Genomic DNA, 15,678 nt, shown 5'->3' with positions numbered 1-15,678 from the left:
CAATGTGGCCAAATGTATGGCACACCCCTAGATACCCTAACTAGAAATTTCTGCCCTGCCCAGCCCTGCCCAGCCCTGCCCAACCCTGCCCTGCCCGACGCCTTCATGTGAGCGTGTGTGAGGACCCAGACTTTGCTTTTATCTGGCAATTTCAGGCACTTGATTTGAATTTACGATTGCCGCTTATTGCTTTCTTTTTGGGTCTCCGCTACGCTGCTGCTCTAGGCGCAACAGTTGCCAGGCACATCGGTTCCCCACTCTTCCTCGAGCACTGCCTGGGATTGATTACATAGACATAATTACGCATGCTGTGCGTGGCTGGAGCGCAGGAGTAATGTCCCAGCACCACAGCGTATATCTTATGGCCTGAGACGAGGCTGATTCATTTGGACAGATTGTGGAGTGGGCTATGCCTACTCAATGCCCCTCTTGATTGCTTATTTCAGTCACAGCACTTTTCAGGCACAGTTCTAATTATTCTCGACTCTTTCCGGATGCTGACTCTGCCTCTGCCCACCTGTTTGGCATTTGTGCTTCCTCTGGCTTCTGGCTTTTGGATACTGGATACTGGCTTCTGTGCCTTGGCATTATTTAATTGTTAATTTGTGTGCTCTCGTTTATCGAAAACGCCCCTCCACTATTCGAGGGAACTTTTCACTGGGGTCAGCAGAAAAAGTACCCACACCAGCGTGTCCGTGGCCAAAAAGTAATTAACAAATGTGGCAAGCTGAGTCAACTGCTGTGGCAAGCGGCAAAGCTCTATCTGTGTGAGCTTGTGTGTATGCACAAGTGAGCGAGTGGGATGGGCGTGGGTGTGAAAATGAAGGCCAAACATTTAATTTTTAGCTCGTTTCAGGAAATCTTCATCTAAGCCACAACATGGCAACTCTTTGTATCCTTTCCAGTTGGTCATGGGGATTAATTCTGATCCACTCAACATTCTTGGGTTGAGGCTTCTGTGCATAGCCTCCTCACATATGTTCTTATTGATTTTTCTACCCGAAAAACATTTCATTTGACCTGTTTTCCCCCACTCGGCCTCTGCTACTGTTTTTCCGCTTTTGATGAATGCTGGAATTATGTGTAAAATTTTTGTTCCGGGCCCTAGGTGGTAGGTAGCCAAAAAAGCATCTGGGGGATATCCGGGGAAATTGACGGGCTGCCAACAGGCTCCGTTTAGTTTCCTTGACCTGTCACACACATGCCATGGCCTGCTCTCCCTCTGTCCTCTCTCCTCTCTCTGCCTCTTGTGGCATTCCAGATTATGATTTCGTTTATTGATTTCATATTTTTCCCCCTAAAACCCCCCGGCCCATACTGTGAGCGGAAGCACTTAAATTCCTGCCGTGTTTCTGTTGGCCAAACCCAACGACACATTGGCGTCTTCATCCCCCGGCTGTCGGCGCTGTTACTCTGCAGATTTGCTCGTTTTTGGCATTCTCTTATGTGCCAAAAATCATGACAAGGAAACGAAACTGATTCTCACAGTGCCAGCGGCCATTGATTGGGCTGATTCTTTCCAAGAAATGGTCATGCAGGGGGGAATGCCACATGCGGTGCACCGCAAGTGAGCATCGTGCTGGGTGCTGGGTAGAATGGCCATGGCCACGCACTTGGCTTAGGGGATGCAGATGCCCCTCCTGCTGCCACTCCCTTTTGCTGTACTGCAGATGCTGATCCCATCTGCAGCTGCGTGGGTTTCTGGGAATCGAAGCATAGAGTACTCGTACAACATCCAATTAGTGCTGACTTTGCCTCAAGTATTGTGATTTACAATACGTTCGAGTACTTGGATTAGGTTCTTGGGGTTCAGGCAGGTAAGGATACCTTTCATTTTCATTTGTCGGAAGCGCAAAGAGAAGCGGTATACACATCGCCTTGTTCAAGTAAAAGTTGTACTCCAATTCTTTATGGCCTGTAAAATAACCTTTAGTTGGTATATGGGAATATGGATATTCATTCAGAGTTTCTCTAAGCTCCGACTGGGTTTATCCGATTCGGGTTTTCCGCACTTTACTTACTCGCCGCAGCCTTGGAGCATTTTTTTCCTTTTTTGTTCTTTCATTCGATTTTTTGCAGCCTTTCCAGGTCCGTCCTGCTTGTGGCTGTGGCTGTGGCTCTGACTTGACACAAGCTAACATGTTTCGCTTGCTAACACGACTTGTACGAGCCGTTGTTTGCCCACAGCCACACACAAATAACGGTTCCTGCTCCACATACCCATCCAGATCCAGATCTACATCCTTCTGCCACCGCCAATGGCACATCCCAAGCCAACCCCATTCCATGGCACATCCTCTGCTTGTCCCATCATCTTTAGCGTGGCTTTCTCCCCCGGGGAGGGTAATGTTGTATCGCTGTACCCACAACTATGTGTAGCGTTAAAGGTCTTTCCCCTCCGCATGTCATGGAATCCTTGTGTTCCTTGTCCTCCTTGTGCTCCTTGTGCTTCTTCCCCGCTTTTCCTTCCCTGCTCGTTCCCTGCCTCATTTTCATTTAATGTTTTACAGTTGAACTGTTGCTTTGCTTGGGCTCTCGTTCTGTTCTGAGTCCCTCCTGTTGCTGTTTCTCCTGCTGTTTCCTGCTTTCTTTTGGCGCTTTCTTTTGCTGCTGGGGCCTGGCCGTTTCCCACTTTTCCCAGTTACTTGTTACTCATTTCCGTTTCCGCTTTGCCGAGCTGTTGCCAACTGTTATTGTTGCCCTCTGTGCTGTGCTCGCCTGAGAGCTGCCACCTGTCTCTTCCGTTCTTTCTGTTCCCTTCCCTTCCCTTTCTTTACATTACGGTCCGTTCTGTTTTCTACTCAATTAACTCAAAACTCAAAAGTCGTTTATTTCGGCTGTGGGGGGCTGCTGCGGTCGCCACGATAGTAATTTAGCAATATTGTATAATTATTTTGTCAAACTGCTCCGCCACCTGCTCATCCCTCATGGCCTTCTTCTGCCGCTGCTCGGTACCCCACAGATTTAATATTTATGTCGTACGCTCACTGATTTCATGATTTTCAAGATTCTATATTGATTTTCCCCTCGGAGCGATGACGAGGAGTCTTTGGCAAGGGGTAGAAAAGTTTATTCACTTTTTGTTGTTGTTGCTTTTAGGATTTTCATTTTCGTTCGCAGCACGTTTTTCTGCACCAATTGTTGCTTCCTGCCTGTCAAGGACACACACACACTCACTTTCTGTCTCTCTTCATAAAAAACTTTTCTATTTCCGAAACGAAAAACTTTCCCAGTGAAAGGTCGAGCGAGCGCTGTGGCCCTGCCACCGCCTCTGTCCCGTCGGCTGCCTCCATTTTCTTTTCAATTGAGCAATTTCTGCCTATAAATGGCAAGCGGAACAAAAACAAAAAAACAACAAAAAAACCCCAGAGTTTGTCTCTAATCTTGGTGCCTGCAGCTGATGCAGCAGTCCATCTCTGCCTCCCTACTGCTGCTGACAGCCTACAATGACGATGATCGGGACTCATATTCAATCCAATTTCATTTTCACTTTACAGTTTTTCCAGTTTATTGGATAATCTTGGGAATTGCTCTTTAAACGATTTATACCGGAGAAAATTAAAGATTATCTACGATTGAATAGCTGATGGAGAGCAAGGAAGCAGGAAAAACCTTCAAAAGGAAAGAAATTGCTCTAGACAATGTCGAAGAAAGTTCTTTTAGATTTTAGCATCAAGCCAAAAGGTTGTCAGACTTCTTTAGACCTCCTGCAACGAGCATTGGGGTTTCCTCTCCATTTCCCAAAATTTACATTGCCTTCTCTCTCTCTCTCTCTCTTTTTTTTTATTATTTACTTTTCCACCCCTTTTCATCTGCTTCTCGACTTTGCCTTTCACAATTATGCCAAACAAATAGAGTGATTTTTCCCGGTGATTTTTCCCCCTGCTCCAGCCATTTTCCCCATTTATTTGTGTTTGTCTTTGCACTTGACCTTTTTGCCACTTCTCAATTTGGTTGCTTCTCAGACAGGTCCTTCTGTTTGGCTCTTGATTATTTGCACGCAACATTAGCCTGGCTGGCTGGCTGGCTGGCTGGCTGGCTAGCCTAATGATTTGAATTTGTTGCATGCCCGAGCTTCAAGTGGCAGACACTGCCACTCGCTATGGCCAATTCGGAATGGCACCCATTTGTGTACATAATTCTCGGGAATTTCATCAGTTTCGTCACAACTGTCATTATATGACCTGAATTTTTAATCAAACGGAATAACAGAGAAAACCTCATGCGCACATATTTGTATGGGGCACGTGTCGGTCTGTGTGAGTCGTGGGGCTTATTGGGAAGAGTCGTCGCTTATCCCCACTCACTTATGGCTGGCTCTCCTTCTCAAGCCCCCCCAGTGATATTACTCTTGCTCCTGTGCGCTTTTTTCATATGGTCTATTGGATTGTGTGTGAATATCTGCAGGAGATGTTCCCGCTCACGCAATTCTCCAGAAAATGAACTTTTCGAATGTCGCAATGAGTGTTGAATGTTCGTGTTCGAATGTCTGCAGAGGAAGAATAAATTGTTTAAGGGAATTTCTGAATTAATCCTACAAGTAGCTGTGTGCACCAGAGACCGTAATCATTATAAGCTATAATTTACCAATCACACAATAATAATTTTTTTAAGTTTTTGGGATAATCAATATTGATAAAAAAAATTTTTATTAATTATTATTATTATAATAATTCAGTTTGAGCAAATAAAATAAAAGGAAAAAATAATGATTAAACTTTCATTTTTATTTATAAATATAAAACTCAAAGTTAAATAAGGAAAATATCGTGGGGAGCTGAGAACAATAAATTGAGTCAATACAAACACCATAAACTATTTTCCTCTTATAGCTGATTTATATTAATTCCGTTTGAAATCTCCTGTATAAATGTTGCAGTTAACCAGAACAATCTGTTTTCTCTCTGCTCATTTGTATTCAGTATGCGTAACGCTCTCTGGAGATACCTTACCTCTTGCCTCTGGTTTGCCGTACTCTGCTGGGAAACCCAGTTTCCCACTCGCAAAATTGAAAAGAATTGTCTATCTTTCTGGCAGTTTTGCCAACGCAAATTGGCACCTGCCGCCTGGCTCGATGACTCGAGGACCCGATGGGGATAACATCTTTGAGGAAGCGAACAAGCGCACGGCGGGGAGTAATTAGCTGTGCTTGTCCCTGTCAATTTGAAAATAATGCGAATAAACTGTTTTTCGCATGGAGAACAAGATGGAAGAGACCTTGAAATTTATTGCGAATAATGGATAATGTGTGTGGCATCATCAACGCTGTCTGCCACAGGCAATAAACGCCAAACAATTGGCCACTTAAGCGATGGCAATGGCAATGGGAATGAGCAGAAACTGGAGCCAGCAAAGGTATCCCCGTATTTTGTGTCCGTGCCTTTGTCCATGCTCAAGATTCCCGTTTCCTTCTGCATGGCTCCGCCCCAGCTGTGTTTGAGAATTTATGTGCATTTTCATTAAAACATCTTAGAGTGTAAATGCTCACGTAACGGTATCAGCATTTTCAAGGCATTTTCATTTAATTTCAGCATTTTCTGTTTTCATTTCGTGTTTTATTATTTTTGGATGTGAAGGTTTGCTGCCAACCCAAATAAGATCCCAGGTTTATGCGCTTGATTACGCGTCGGTTATGCTCGTGTCGATGCTGAAAAATTAAAAGCAAAGAAACTCGTACTCGTATCGTCTGATGGATTGGTAGACCGAACGACCACTTTAATACTCTAAATCTAGGAATGGAATGCAGCATTCGTAACGCTAAGCCACTCCACCCCCCTGTGCATGCCGCCACGTGAGCAATCAAAATGGAATAAAAGAAAAGCTGCGATGGGAAGAGCAGAGAAGAGCAGCTATAACAGAAGAGACAGAGCAGCGAAAGGGACAGCGGCTGCGACAGCGTCGCACACTTTCACCGTTAGTTGGAAGACAATCAGAGGAGCACGCTCTCCCGCTCCCACACACAGTCCAGGTGCTGCTGCCTGCGCTTTTAAACTGCACTGAAGCGTAACGAACGCAACGACCGAGAGTGGAAAAAAGGAAGCGAGAGGTGTGCACTGGAAGAGAGCGAAAAAGCTGAAAGCAGGAGGAAGCGAGAACTGTGCACTGAAAGCGAGTGCCGAGGGGGGGTCGAGAGCGTGAGAGCGGGACGACAAGCGACCGACTTAAGCGACTTACTTTGTCTATTTTATTGGACAAAAGCCTTTGTGAGGCGCAACGTTTTTATCTATTTTGTACACTACCCCAAAGAGCAAGAGACCTGTGAGCAGTTGATTTGGCACCTTACTCGTGGTACGTATGTACATATGTATACTCTGAGTAGCTGCCATCTAATCGCTCAATCGTACGCCATGTCATGTGACTTAGCTCAAACAAATTTAGTTAAAATGGAAAGACCAATAGAGTATCAAATGTTTCGGTCTTTGAACTACATTTATATTGCCATTTTTATTTTTATTGTAGCTTATAGCTCGATGCAACGAACTGTGCCATAAATTCCTTGGCTGCGTGTGTGTCGCTCCAACCCCACGATAGCCTCGTTCCCATTCCCTCACTCGTTCTTTCTCTCTCTCTTACACTCACACTCTTCGCGGGCATCACTTATTAATTAGAGCACGAGAGCTCGCAACGCGACTAAACTTTGGCCATATCGCTCACTGAATAACCAGCGCGTGGCAATGAGAGGTGAAAGCAGTGAAAGATGAGAGAAAAAAAAATCCTTGGAGCGTGAGTGTGTGTGTGTGTGTGTGTGGAAACTATAGACATTAAATATGTGCATATGTACATACATATATGGTTATCCTGTAGCCACATAGCATAGTGCGAGTACGAGTGCGAGTGCGGATTCAGCTCACCATTCGAACGCCCTGGGACTCGACTCGAATGTATCTCCACCCACCTGTGCCGGACCTAGACCTGTGGCATCGTATCGTCCATTTAGTGGCAAGGAGTCGTGTATAATTATTTCATGCTGCTGTTTGCATGGGGAATAGCCAGCCCAAACTCCACATAACACAACCAGTCCAATAAGCATGCCAAATGTTTGCCTTTCACTGTGTTTCACACAGGCACGTGAATGTGTTTCTGGCGTGGCCACAGAGTATTCTAAAAGGGGATAACGTAGCAAAAAAAAAAAAGTTTGAAAAATAGTTGAAAAGTTAAAGTTGAACAATCCCAGTTTTCATTTGAAATTCCCTTTTCAAAAGAAGTTTTATCCCGAAGCTTCTGCCACAGAACTTGGACAAAAGCACTTTCCTTTTGGCATACGCCCCTGGCCCCCTGGCCGCCGGCCTCCTGGCCGCACTTAAGCAGCACGTTTGGTCTATAAAACCAGCTTTTCCATGTGTGTTTTCCCATATGCAAACGTCTCCTCTATCTCTCCTTCTGTTTGAATATACAGTGAGGGGTAAATACATACATATATAGCCATGCATATTTGTGTATCTGTGTGTGTGTGTGAAAGTCTTGTTTGTGTTTATTAGTCGCCTGTGTGTCTGGATTGATGGCGTGTGTCAGAAGCCGTGCGGATACGCTTTAAACGAGAATCAACCTTCGCAATGCTGGACAAAAGTCTTTAATGGAATTTGCATGTTGAACAGGACCACGTAGAGTCCCGTTCAGGACTGTTTAAAATTCGTTAGCAACTCTTCATTGATATGGTAATGGCTGGTGTTACAAATTAGGTTTTGACCTAATTCAATTACTTTATCAGTTTAGCTGGGATGATTGAGCGATTGATTTGCATGTTGCTGCTGGATGGGCGCTTTGGCTCTCCCTCTATCGATTCCTAACGGCACTCCCTGCAGGACATGAGCTTTAATCTTTAATCTCTGATATTTCGATCTCTCCTTGCTTGGGATAAACTAAACATTCTCTTCGTGCGTAAGTGCTTTGGCCATAAAAGCTGATCACTCCTCTCTCTAGTGGCAGTGAGGGCAGTAAAAGCTTCACGCCTCGCTAGAGCACACTACACTACACTACACTACGCTCTATGTTCTTTTATGTCAAGCCATTTGAAATTTGTTTTTATTTCTGTAGATTTTTATTTTGGGGTCGGCTGCGAGTCCCTGGATTATGCAAATACTCATATATTTCACTGCTCAAATTGCATGCCGGTTCTCTTCTCCTTCCCCCATTTCTACGTTCGCCATTTTGCGCTTCACTGGTGTCGTAATTTATTTGATTATGGGTGGAAATGGAAACGCGAATGGAAACAGAATGCCAGCTGTGGAATCCGCTCGTAGTTTGTCTTTGCAATTCAAGAACTGAGTGACACGCGGCGAATGGTTCTTCATTTGATGCCACACCACCCTCCTCCGCCCTCGGGAGCTGCGAGAATGGTTCAAATTGTTGCCTGCATTTTGCATCTGGGCAACTGCCAAATGGCAAACAGCTGTGAAAAAGCTATACAAAAAGAGGGACAAGAACAAAGGCAAACAATGACATACACACACACACACACACACACACAGACAGACCCTAACGCTGGGGCAACAGTTTGTTTGTTTAAGTGCTGAAAACTGGCGCCACGTGCAGCTCGAACAATTCCACGGACATTGTTTGCATTTAAGATGAGCAGAGGCTGCCCCCCACACCAGAGAGGAGGAGGGAAGGCACTGTTGCATGCAACAGGAGTGCAGAATAAGCCCACCTGGGAGTCGGTTTAAATATTTAGGCAGGCCATGAGACTCACTTAGCTGATAGATCCCTGGCACACCATCCCATCCCTTCCCAGCCATGACAATGAAGTTAGGTGAAGGCAAATCGGATCCCCATACCGGACATCAGCACACACCATCACGCAGTCCAGGACAGGCCGGACAGCCTCACGCAGCAGCTAATTTGCGACAATATTTTGCGGCTTTTGTGGTTTTTATGGGGACCAGACCATATGCATGACAGCCGCTAGCAGCTCATGGTGCCACAGAACCCGAGGAGTGGCGGCGTTCAAGTGCCCAAGCAGTTAGTGGCAGCACGAAAAAAAGCGGCTAAGGGTATGCGGCAAATGGGGCACGCGAGGCACTGAATGCGGAGTCCGGGTACTCAGGCGGAAGCGGAAGTGACAGTGTATGAAAAAGACAGATAGCGAAGCAATGAAAAGAGAGTGCCAGCACTGTCACTGTCACTGGCACTGGTAAGTCACCGCAGGTATTAGGAGCAGCAAAAGCACAGAACGAAGTAGACATGTACATGAAACACACTCCACTCGGTAATGCGTAGCAATTGTATCGGTCTCATCACATAACAGCACATTGACGCACGTATAGACGTACATAAAATTGCAATGTACGTCTGGTGAAATTCAGGACCAGGACAATGTCTTTTTTGTGCCATGGGTACGGAAATCGATTCAAAATTCGAGCATAATCCTAATGAAATCTCAGCTTACAATTATTTAAATGTATAGAATTCTATTCTATACCTAACTTCCCCAGCGTTAATTTAAGTTCTTCTAGGCTTTCCCCTCACTCATATCCAGATCTAGTCCAAATTGATTTATAAGCTGACAATTTAGCCATTTGAGAGGAGAATTCCTAGACAGCGGATGCCATTAAAGCCAAGAAAAACTATGCGAAATGGCGGTGCTGCTTTAAGCTGCTGCCTCGTCCATATTATTACACGCTGAGCCCCCTAGAGGCGGACCCCGTTTGACCATTATTTATATTGTGTTAAGCACTTTGGTGCATCCTTATGTGCTGTGTTGTTCCGCTGTCCTTTGCCAAACCTGCGACAAGGCCAACACAAACACCACCACAACCCTTAACCACGAACCAAAGAGCGCACACCAAAGGCACATGTTGCGGTGGCGATGGCATGGAAGGATGTCGATGCCAGAGGCCAGCAAAGCGAGGAGGCGGAAGCGAATGAGGATGAGTATGAGATGAAAGGAAGCACAAGGACAGTTTGCTGCAGCCGACCCGCAGACCGAGGACATGGCCGGAGACATTGGAACGTGGCTAAAAGCCGTGAAAAGTGCACGTAAACCTGCAAATTGCCGCTAATAGAGTGCAAACAGTTGAAGGCGGATGCTGTTTTTGCCCCGCCAGTAGAGGCGGAAGAGCCTTTGAATGCGGAAGCTGCGATTGATGGAAATTCACTTACAAAGAGCACCGAGCACAACTTCCCTAGACGGAAATTGCATTCACTTCGGATTCAGGCATGTCCTGATTAGATGAGACCTCTTAATCAATATTGCAAATATCCTGCCCTGCTTGTCTTCTACCAACTGCGTCGCTGTCACTATTGCAGGAGCATCTTTCGGCGAAGGGAGAATCTCCTGTTTGATGAGAAGGTCAGGATGCCAACATATTTTCCTGCTAACGAGCAACTATTTGGCAACCGGTTGCCGCCCACAGCCGCTCACTGTGTGGGGCACCTGCCATAGTTTAAGAGCCAAAAATAATTTTTGAAACAATTTTACGCTCGCAACGCAAACTGGCAGCCACTGCGGTTGGCCTGGCAGTGGCAAAACGGATTTGGTTCGACACAAATTTCATTAGAGCCACTAAAACCATATGCAAGGAAGCCCAAGGAAAAGCAGCAACAAGTTCTGGAATCTGAGAAACAAATTTGGGCATGGCCAAAATTAGAATGCTGCATTCAGTTTCAGTTTTATGCTTTAATTTTTGGATACCCTCTAGTAACTGCTGTGCTCCAATCAAGGCATGGAGTTCCTTTTTGAGGGGCACACGAGGCGTATGCGTAACGAATGCAGATGCCCCAAGTGTGCCAAGAGAGGTGAAATTCCCTCAAGGTATTAAGTGATTCCCCTCCAAGAAAATGAGCGAATCGCAGCTTTCGCTCTTTCCGGAACCGAGTTTGTTTTCGTTTACTATCTGGGCCTCTTCTGCAGTGTCGCGTTTAACATTTGGCTAGCAGCAACAGCGTGGCGGCAGAGAAAGTTCTCTATTCAGAGAAACTCTTCAGAGGGCTCAGAGAGAGCTCAGTTTTGTGGCAAGCTAGAAGCTCCAAGTTCAACACAACACAACAAGCTGTTGTAAGCTCTCCGTATGCTTTTATTTGTATCCAGAATTCTGTCAGCTTTTATCCATAATATTTTGGATAGCTTTCAGCTTTTTGCATCCTTAAATGTAAAAGCTTTCCTGGGGCATAAACAACTTTTAGAGAATGGTTATAAACTCGGGATTCATGTAGGAGAATCCAATGAAGTCGTTTTGGTCCAGATTCATCATGAAGAGCTTATCGGTTGGTGTTAAATCTGTTTTCTCCTTGGTAAAGACCTCATCAAAGTTGCTAATGTCCTTGCGGTGTTTCTGCAACAATACCAAATACCAAAAGAGATCGATGACTATCTGAAGTTAAGAAAAATCAGGGAAAAGCCTACAATTCTGGGCACAATGGGTGGCTCCATTTCACACGCCTCCGCCTTCTCCCAATCGATGCTGCCGAAGAAGGGATGCGTGGTAATCTCCTGCCGGGCATAACGACCAGCGCCCAAGCGATTGTTCGGCTTCTTGGCCAGGAACTGTGCAAAAAGGGATCAAGAACAGTGATCAAGCAAAGAAGTCTCTAGAAGAGACATTTGTAATACTAACGCTGGTTATGATGTCCATGGCATCTTGGGTGAAGTGCTTGGGGAACACGGCCTTCTTCTCTTTGATGTTCCGAAAGACGGTGGCCTCATCGTCTCCCTCGAACGGCGACTGTCCGGCCATGAACTCAAAGAGCAGCACCCCATACGACCACCAGTCGGCGGTAATGGAATACGGATCAAAGCTAACAATCTGAATATGGATAATGGATATATGTTGCCTTGCGAAATCGAGGGATGAGAGATTGGTCAGATTACGTACCTCCGGTGCCATGTAGTTGGCAGTGCCGCAGAAGGTGCGCGTCGTCTCGCGCTCCGTCACTCCCGCCTTGCTCAGGCCAAAGTCCACCAGCTTCACATGCCCCTCGCCATCCAGCAGAATGTTGTCCAGCTTCAGGTCGCGATAGATGATGTCACGTTCGTGCAGAAAGAAGAAGGCAATGGCTATCTCCACAGCATAGAAACTGTAACGAACGCAATCAGCCTCAATCTCCAACCATTTATTTCAGGATCGGATCCCAGATTCACTCACATGGCCACAGACTCCTTGAACCTGCCGTACTGCTGCATGTGGTACATGAGATCCCCGCCCTTGCAGTACTCCATGACGAAGAACAGACGATCCATGGTCTGGAAGCAGGAGTGCATGGACACCAGGAAGGGTGGGCGACTGGACAGGGCCAGTATTCTCTTCTCGTTCATTGGCAGCTCCATGTCATCCGTCTGGATGATGACATCCTTGCGGAGCACCTTCACCGCATACAGCTCATCGGTGCCGCGTCGCTCCGCGAGAAGAACTTTGCCGAAGGAGCCCTTGCCAATGACCTTGACAAAGTTGAAGTCGGCAGCACGGATCATGTCGCGCTTGCTCATATTATGCGGCATATCCTTGTTGTCCATGCGACGCTTCTCATTGGGTCGCCGATCGTGCTGTGGTAAGGCGAAGGGTACAACCCGTACAAAGGATGAGGTATATGGGTATTTTGATTTGTTACCTTGACTTCATCGCTCAGACGGGCCATATCATTGATGGCATCCACACAGGGTATGTTGTAGTGCTCGCCCTCCACCTGACAGAGGAACTTGTACCAGCCATCGACCGCCTCCTTCTGCAGTTCCTCCATGCTAAACGAGAAGGAGCCCATAAAGTCGTTGCGCGAAGTGCGATCCCAGTCCCACACCTCGATGAGCAGACGCTTGTCCCGATCCTGCGGCTGCAGCTCACTACCGGGCACAGGAGATGCTCAGTTTAATGTCAAACAAAGTGCAGAGAAACAACGTACAATGTGAAGGTTTCGTTGAAGACCGGATTGAGGTTCTTCTGGATGGTTTTGGTCTTCTTTTTGGTGCGTCCCGAACGATCGGGATGCATTTGGACAGCGATGTACGGATCGCTGAACCCATTGGTGTCCATGGGAATGAGATTAGCCGCCTCCTTGACTGTGGGTTAGAGTAAACTTTCAAGCTAAGGTCTGGATAATCCACCCTTCCACCCCCCCACGAGACTTACTGTCGACTTTGAGGTTATTCCCCTTGAGCTCCACGTAGAGCAGCAGCCGGCCACGAACCTCGCTGATGTCCGCTCCACACATCGGTGGCACCTTCGCCTGGCACTCATGATGCACATTCAGGTTGCAGTCTAAAGGAGTGACACATGAGAGCCATTACAGATGGATCAACACCTGGCAAACGGCCACCGACGCCGACGCCCACTCACTCTCGCACTTGGCTCCCTGATGGGCCACGCCGTGCAGCAGCAGGCCGCACTCATCGCAAAAGGTGGGCGTTGTGTAGGTGGTAGAGATCCATCCATGCTTCACCTTCGCGCAGTCTGCATCGAAGTCCGTGTCCTTGCCGGGGCACTTGAACACCACAAACTTGCAGCACTTCTGGTGGATGTTGAAGCGGCACTCTGCTTGGGATGCAAGTGCAACACAATTAACAACGTTCTCTGGCAAACATTAGAGGGGAAACAACTCAACCCACCCTCGCACTGAAAACCAGGCTTGCCAAAGCCCCTAATCCCGTCCAAAAGAGTCCACGAATGCAGCAATGCGAAGCGCAAAACGAGCAGCGAAAACAACGAAAACAACGAAAATTGTGTCAACCAGCAGAGCGCTAATTAAATTAAAGAGCTGTGCAAAAATGTACAGCAAAAACTATTCCGCTGCGGTGCGTCGAGGCTTTGAATACCCTTGCAGAGGAAGCTTTTCTGTGATTGGATTGGATGGGATTCTCATGGGTACTGCCCAAGAAATATCCCACCATCTTAGGACAATGTACAGAGACCTTGATCTTGAATGTAAAGCGAAAACTTCTGCTCGAAACTAAAGCACTCCCTGCGAGGGTCTTCAATTTGCACGAGTAATACAATATCCCGATGCAGTGCACAATCCTTGTGGGCGCTCACCAGATGAAGTCCTTGCAGTGCCCACAGTAGGTGGGCTGCTTGAAGAAGCGCACCCCAAACCGATGTCCATTCACAATCTCCTGACCCTTGCGCTTCATGGCGCCTTTCCGCAGGCGGTTCTTCATGTAGTTTACAACATTGGCCTCGCCAACAATTTCCAGCAGATTGGAGGGACCCTTGCCGGCAGGTGCCGTCGCCGCACCAACTGGCGGAGCGGCAGCAGGTCCTGGCGGCAGCACAGTGGCCCCCGGCGTTGCAACAGCAGCGGCAGCCATTGACAAGGATGCAGCAGCGTGAAAAAAACAAGCAGACAAACAACGAAAGAAGGTTGAGAACCGCGCAACGTGGTGACCGTCCAGCAACTGACCCGCGTGGTCAAGCAGAGACGCAGACCAATCGTCGGGGCAGCCAACAAAGTGCGCCCCCACCAAAGTTGACGGCAAGACAGTGGAAGCCCCAAAGGTGACCCAACAAATGAACCCAATAAAATGCAGAATAACAGATGGGATAACTATCAATCCTCCAGAGTTGACAATGAGCTTTGCTTTGAAAAACTTAAACAATTTTACTTAAATTCGGACTCTCAGATAGTCTCCAATATCGTCCAGCTGTTTATCAATCCATAGCTAATTAACTAAGGAAATTAGGTTAATGTTTCATTAGAGCTTGTTTAGTGCTAGTCAACTCCTCCCGAAATCCATTCACTCATTATTACATCAATTATCTCCTTCTTACTGGCTCCAATATAGCCACACCCCTTCATGCCCGCCAGCACCACCCCTGACAATCAACAATGCCCGCCAGCACCGTCAATCGAACTAAGGACTGAGCCCTAAGTGCCGTCTTGTGTCTTGTGTGTCTCTCTTGTTGGGTCCCTTGCCAGTGATAAGTGTAAACAGTTTGGGTAAGGTCAAGAGGGTGCTTACCTATAGCTATAGTCAACGTTTGCATCTGCATCATCATCATCATCTTCAGGACGATTGCAGTGGAGCACTGGGTCGGGTCGGGTCGGGTCGGTCGTGTGACGTCAATGGATGGACCAGCAGCTGGTGTCCTGAGTGGGTCAGGTCTTCGTCTCGGGCTGCTTTGTGTGTGTGTGTGTGTGTGTGGGTGGCAGTTAGCTTCGATTTATTTCTACCTACAAGCGTTTGTACCTATGTGTATATTTATCTTTTCATTGTTGATTAATTTATGCAACGTTCTCTGACGAATGTGCAGGAGTCGGCCTCCTCTTTGGCCCCCCGTGTCTTTTGTGCTTGGCTTAGTGCAGGTCTAAAAATAGAAATAGAAAACGCAAAATTGAGCACAAAGTGCAGACAGGACATAGAAGGACACACATACACACACACACACATATGTACGTGTGTGTGTGTACACAGGCAAACAAACTAAAAGCTTCTGAAATTCAAACCAAAACATTTTGTGACGTTACAAAACGGAATATGAGTAAGAGCCCACACACACACACACACAGAGGGTGGAGGAAGGGGGGTAAAATGCATTTAAGCGGAAATGGAAATGGAAAACGTTTGTCAACAGAACAGCAGGACCGAAAACAAAGCAAACAAACTGCAAATGTCATTAGAGCAGCGTCCAAGTCAATGCATCTATCTGCCTCATCTGCCTCAATATTTCCAACTGTATCTGAACCTTTATCTGCGGCCTGCCACTGTCTCTCAGAAGTGCACCCAGCGACTCGACAAATATGCACTCGCAGATG

At 46.8% G+C, this 15,678-nt stretch overlaps 1 protein-coding gene across 1 annotated transcript; it reads right to left on the bottom strand.

Annotated features, from left to right (window-relative positions):
* Positions 1 to 10,994: 10,994 nt before the first annotated feature.
* Positions 10,995 to 14,328, bottom strand: LOC111079376 (protein kinase C, eye isozyme). Its single transcript, XM_022374543.2, has 11 exons — positions 13,959 to 14,328; positions 13,535 to 13,566; positions 13,266 to 13,460; positions 13,059 to 13,187; positions 12,832 to 12,988; positions 12,544 to 12,772; positions 12,081 to 12,478; positions 11,811 to 12,012; positions 11,553 to 11,741; positions 11,342 to 11,482; positions 10,995 to 11,270 (listed from the first exon to the last, which is right to left on the bottom strand). The coding sequence occupies exons 1-11, from the start codon at positions 14,231 to 14,233 to the stop codon at positions 11,118 to 11,120; spliced, it is 2,100 nt and encodes a 699-aa protein (XP_022230235.2). The 5' UTR covers positions 14,234 to 14,328; the 3' UTR covers positions 10,995 to 11,117.
* Between the last annotated feature and the right edge of the window lie 1,350 nt (positions 14,329 to 15,678).

Source organism: Drosophila obscura, unplaced genomic scaffold (genome assembly GCF_018151105.1).
Source record: "Drosophila obscura isolate BZ-5 IFL unplaced genomic scaffold, ASM1815110v1 contig_186, whole genome shotgun sequence".
Taxonomy (NCBI): domain Eukaryota; kingdom Metazoa; phylum Arthropoda; class Insecta; order Diptera; family Drosophilidae; genus Drosophila; species Drosophila obscura.
The sequence above is the reverse complement of the archived record's forward strand: the minus strand, read 5'-3'. Positions and strand labels throughout refer to the sequence as shown.

Coding starts and splice junctions, on each gene's coding strand:
- LOC111079376 (XM_022374543.2), bottom strand. CDS start 14,233: ATGGCTGCCGCTGCTGTTGCAACGCCGGGGGCCACTGTGCTGCCGCCA. Junction 13,567..13,958: donor CACTGCAAGGACTTCATCTG/GTGAGCGCCCAC, acceptor GGACGGGATTAG/GGGCTTTGGCAAGCCTGGTT. Junction 11,483..11,552: donor CCATGGACATCATAACCAGC/GTTAGTATTACA, acceptor CTTTTTGCACAG/TTCCTGGCCAAGAAGCCGAA.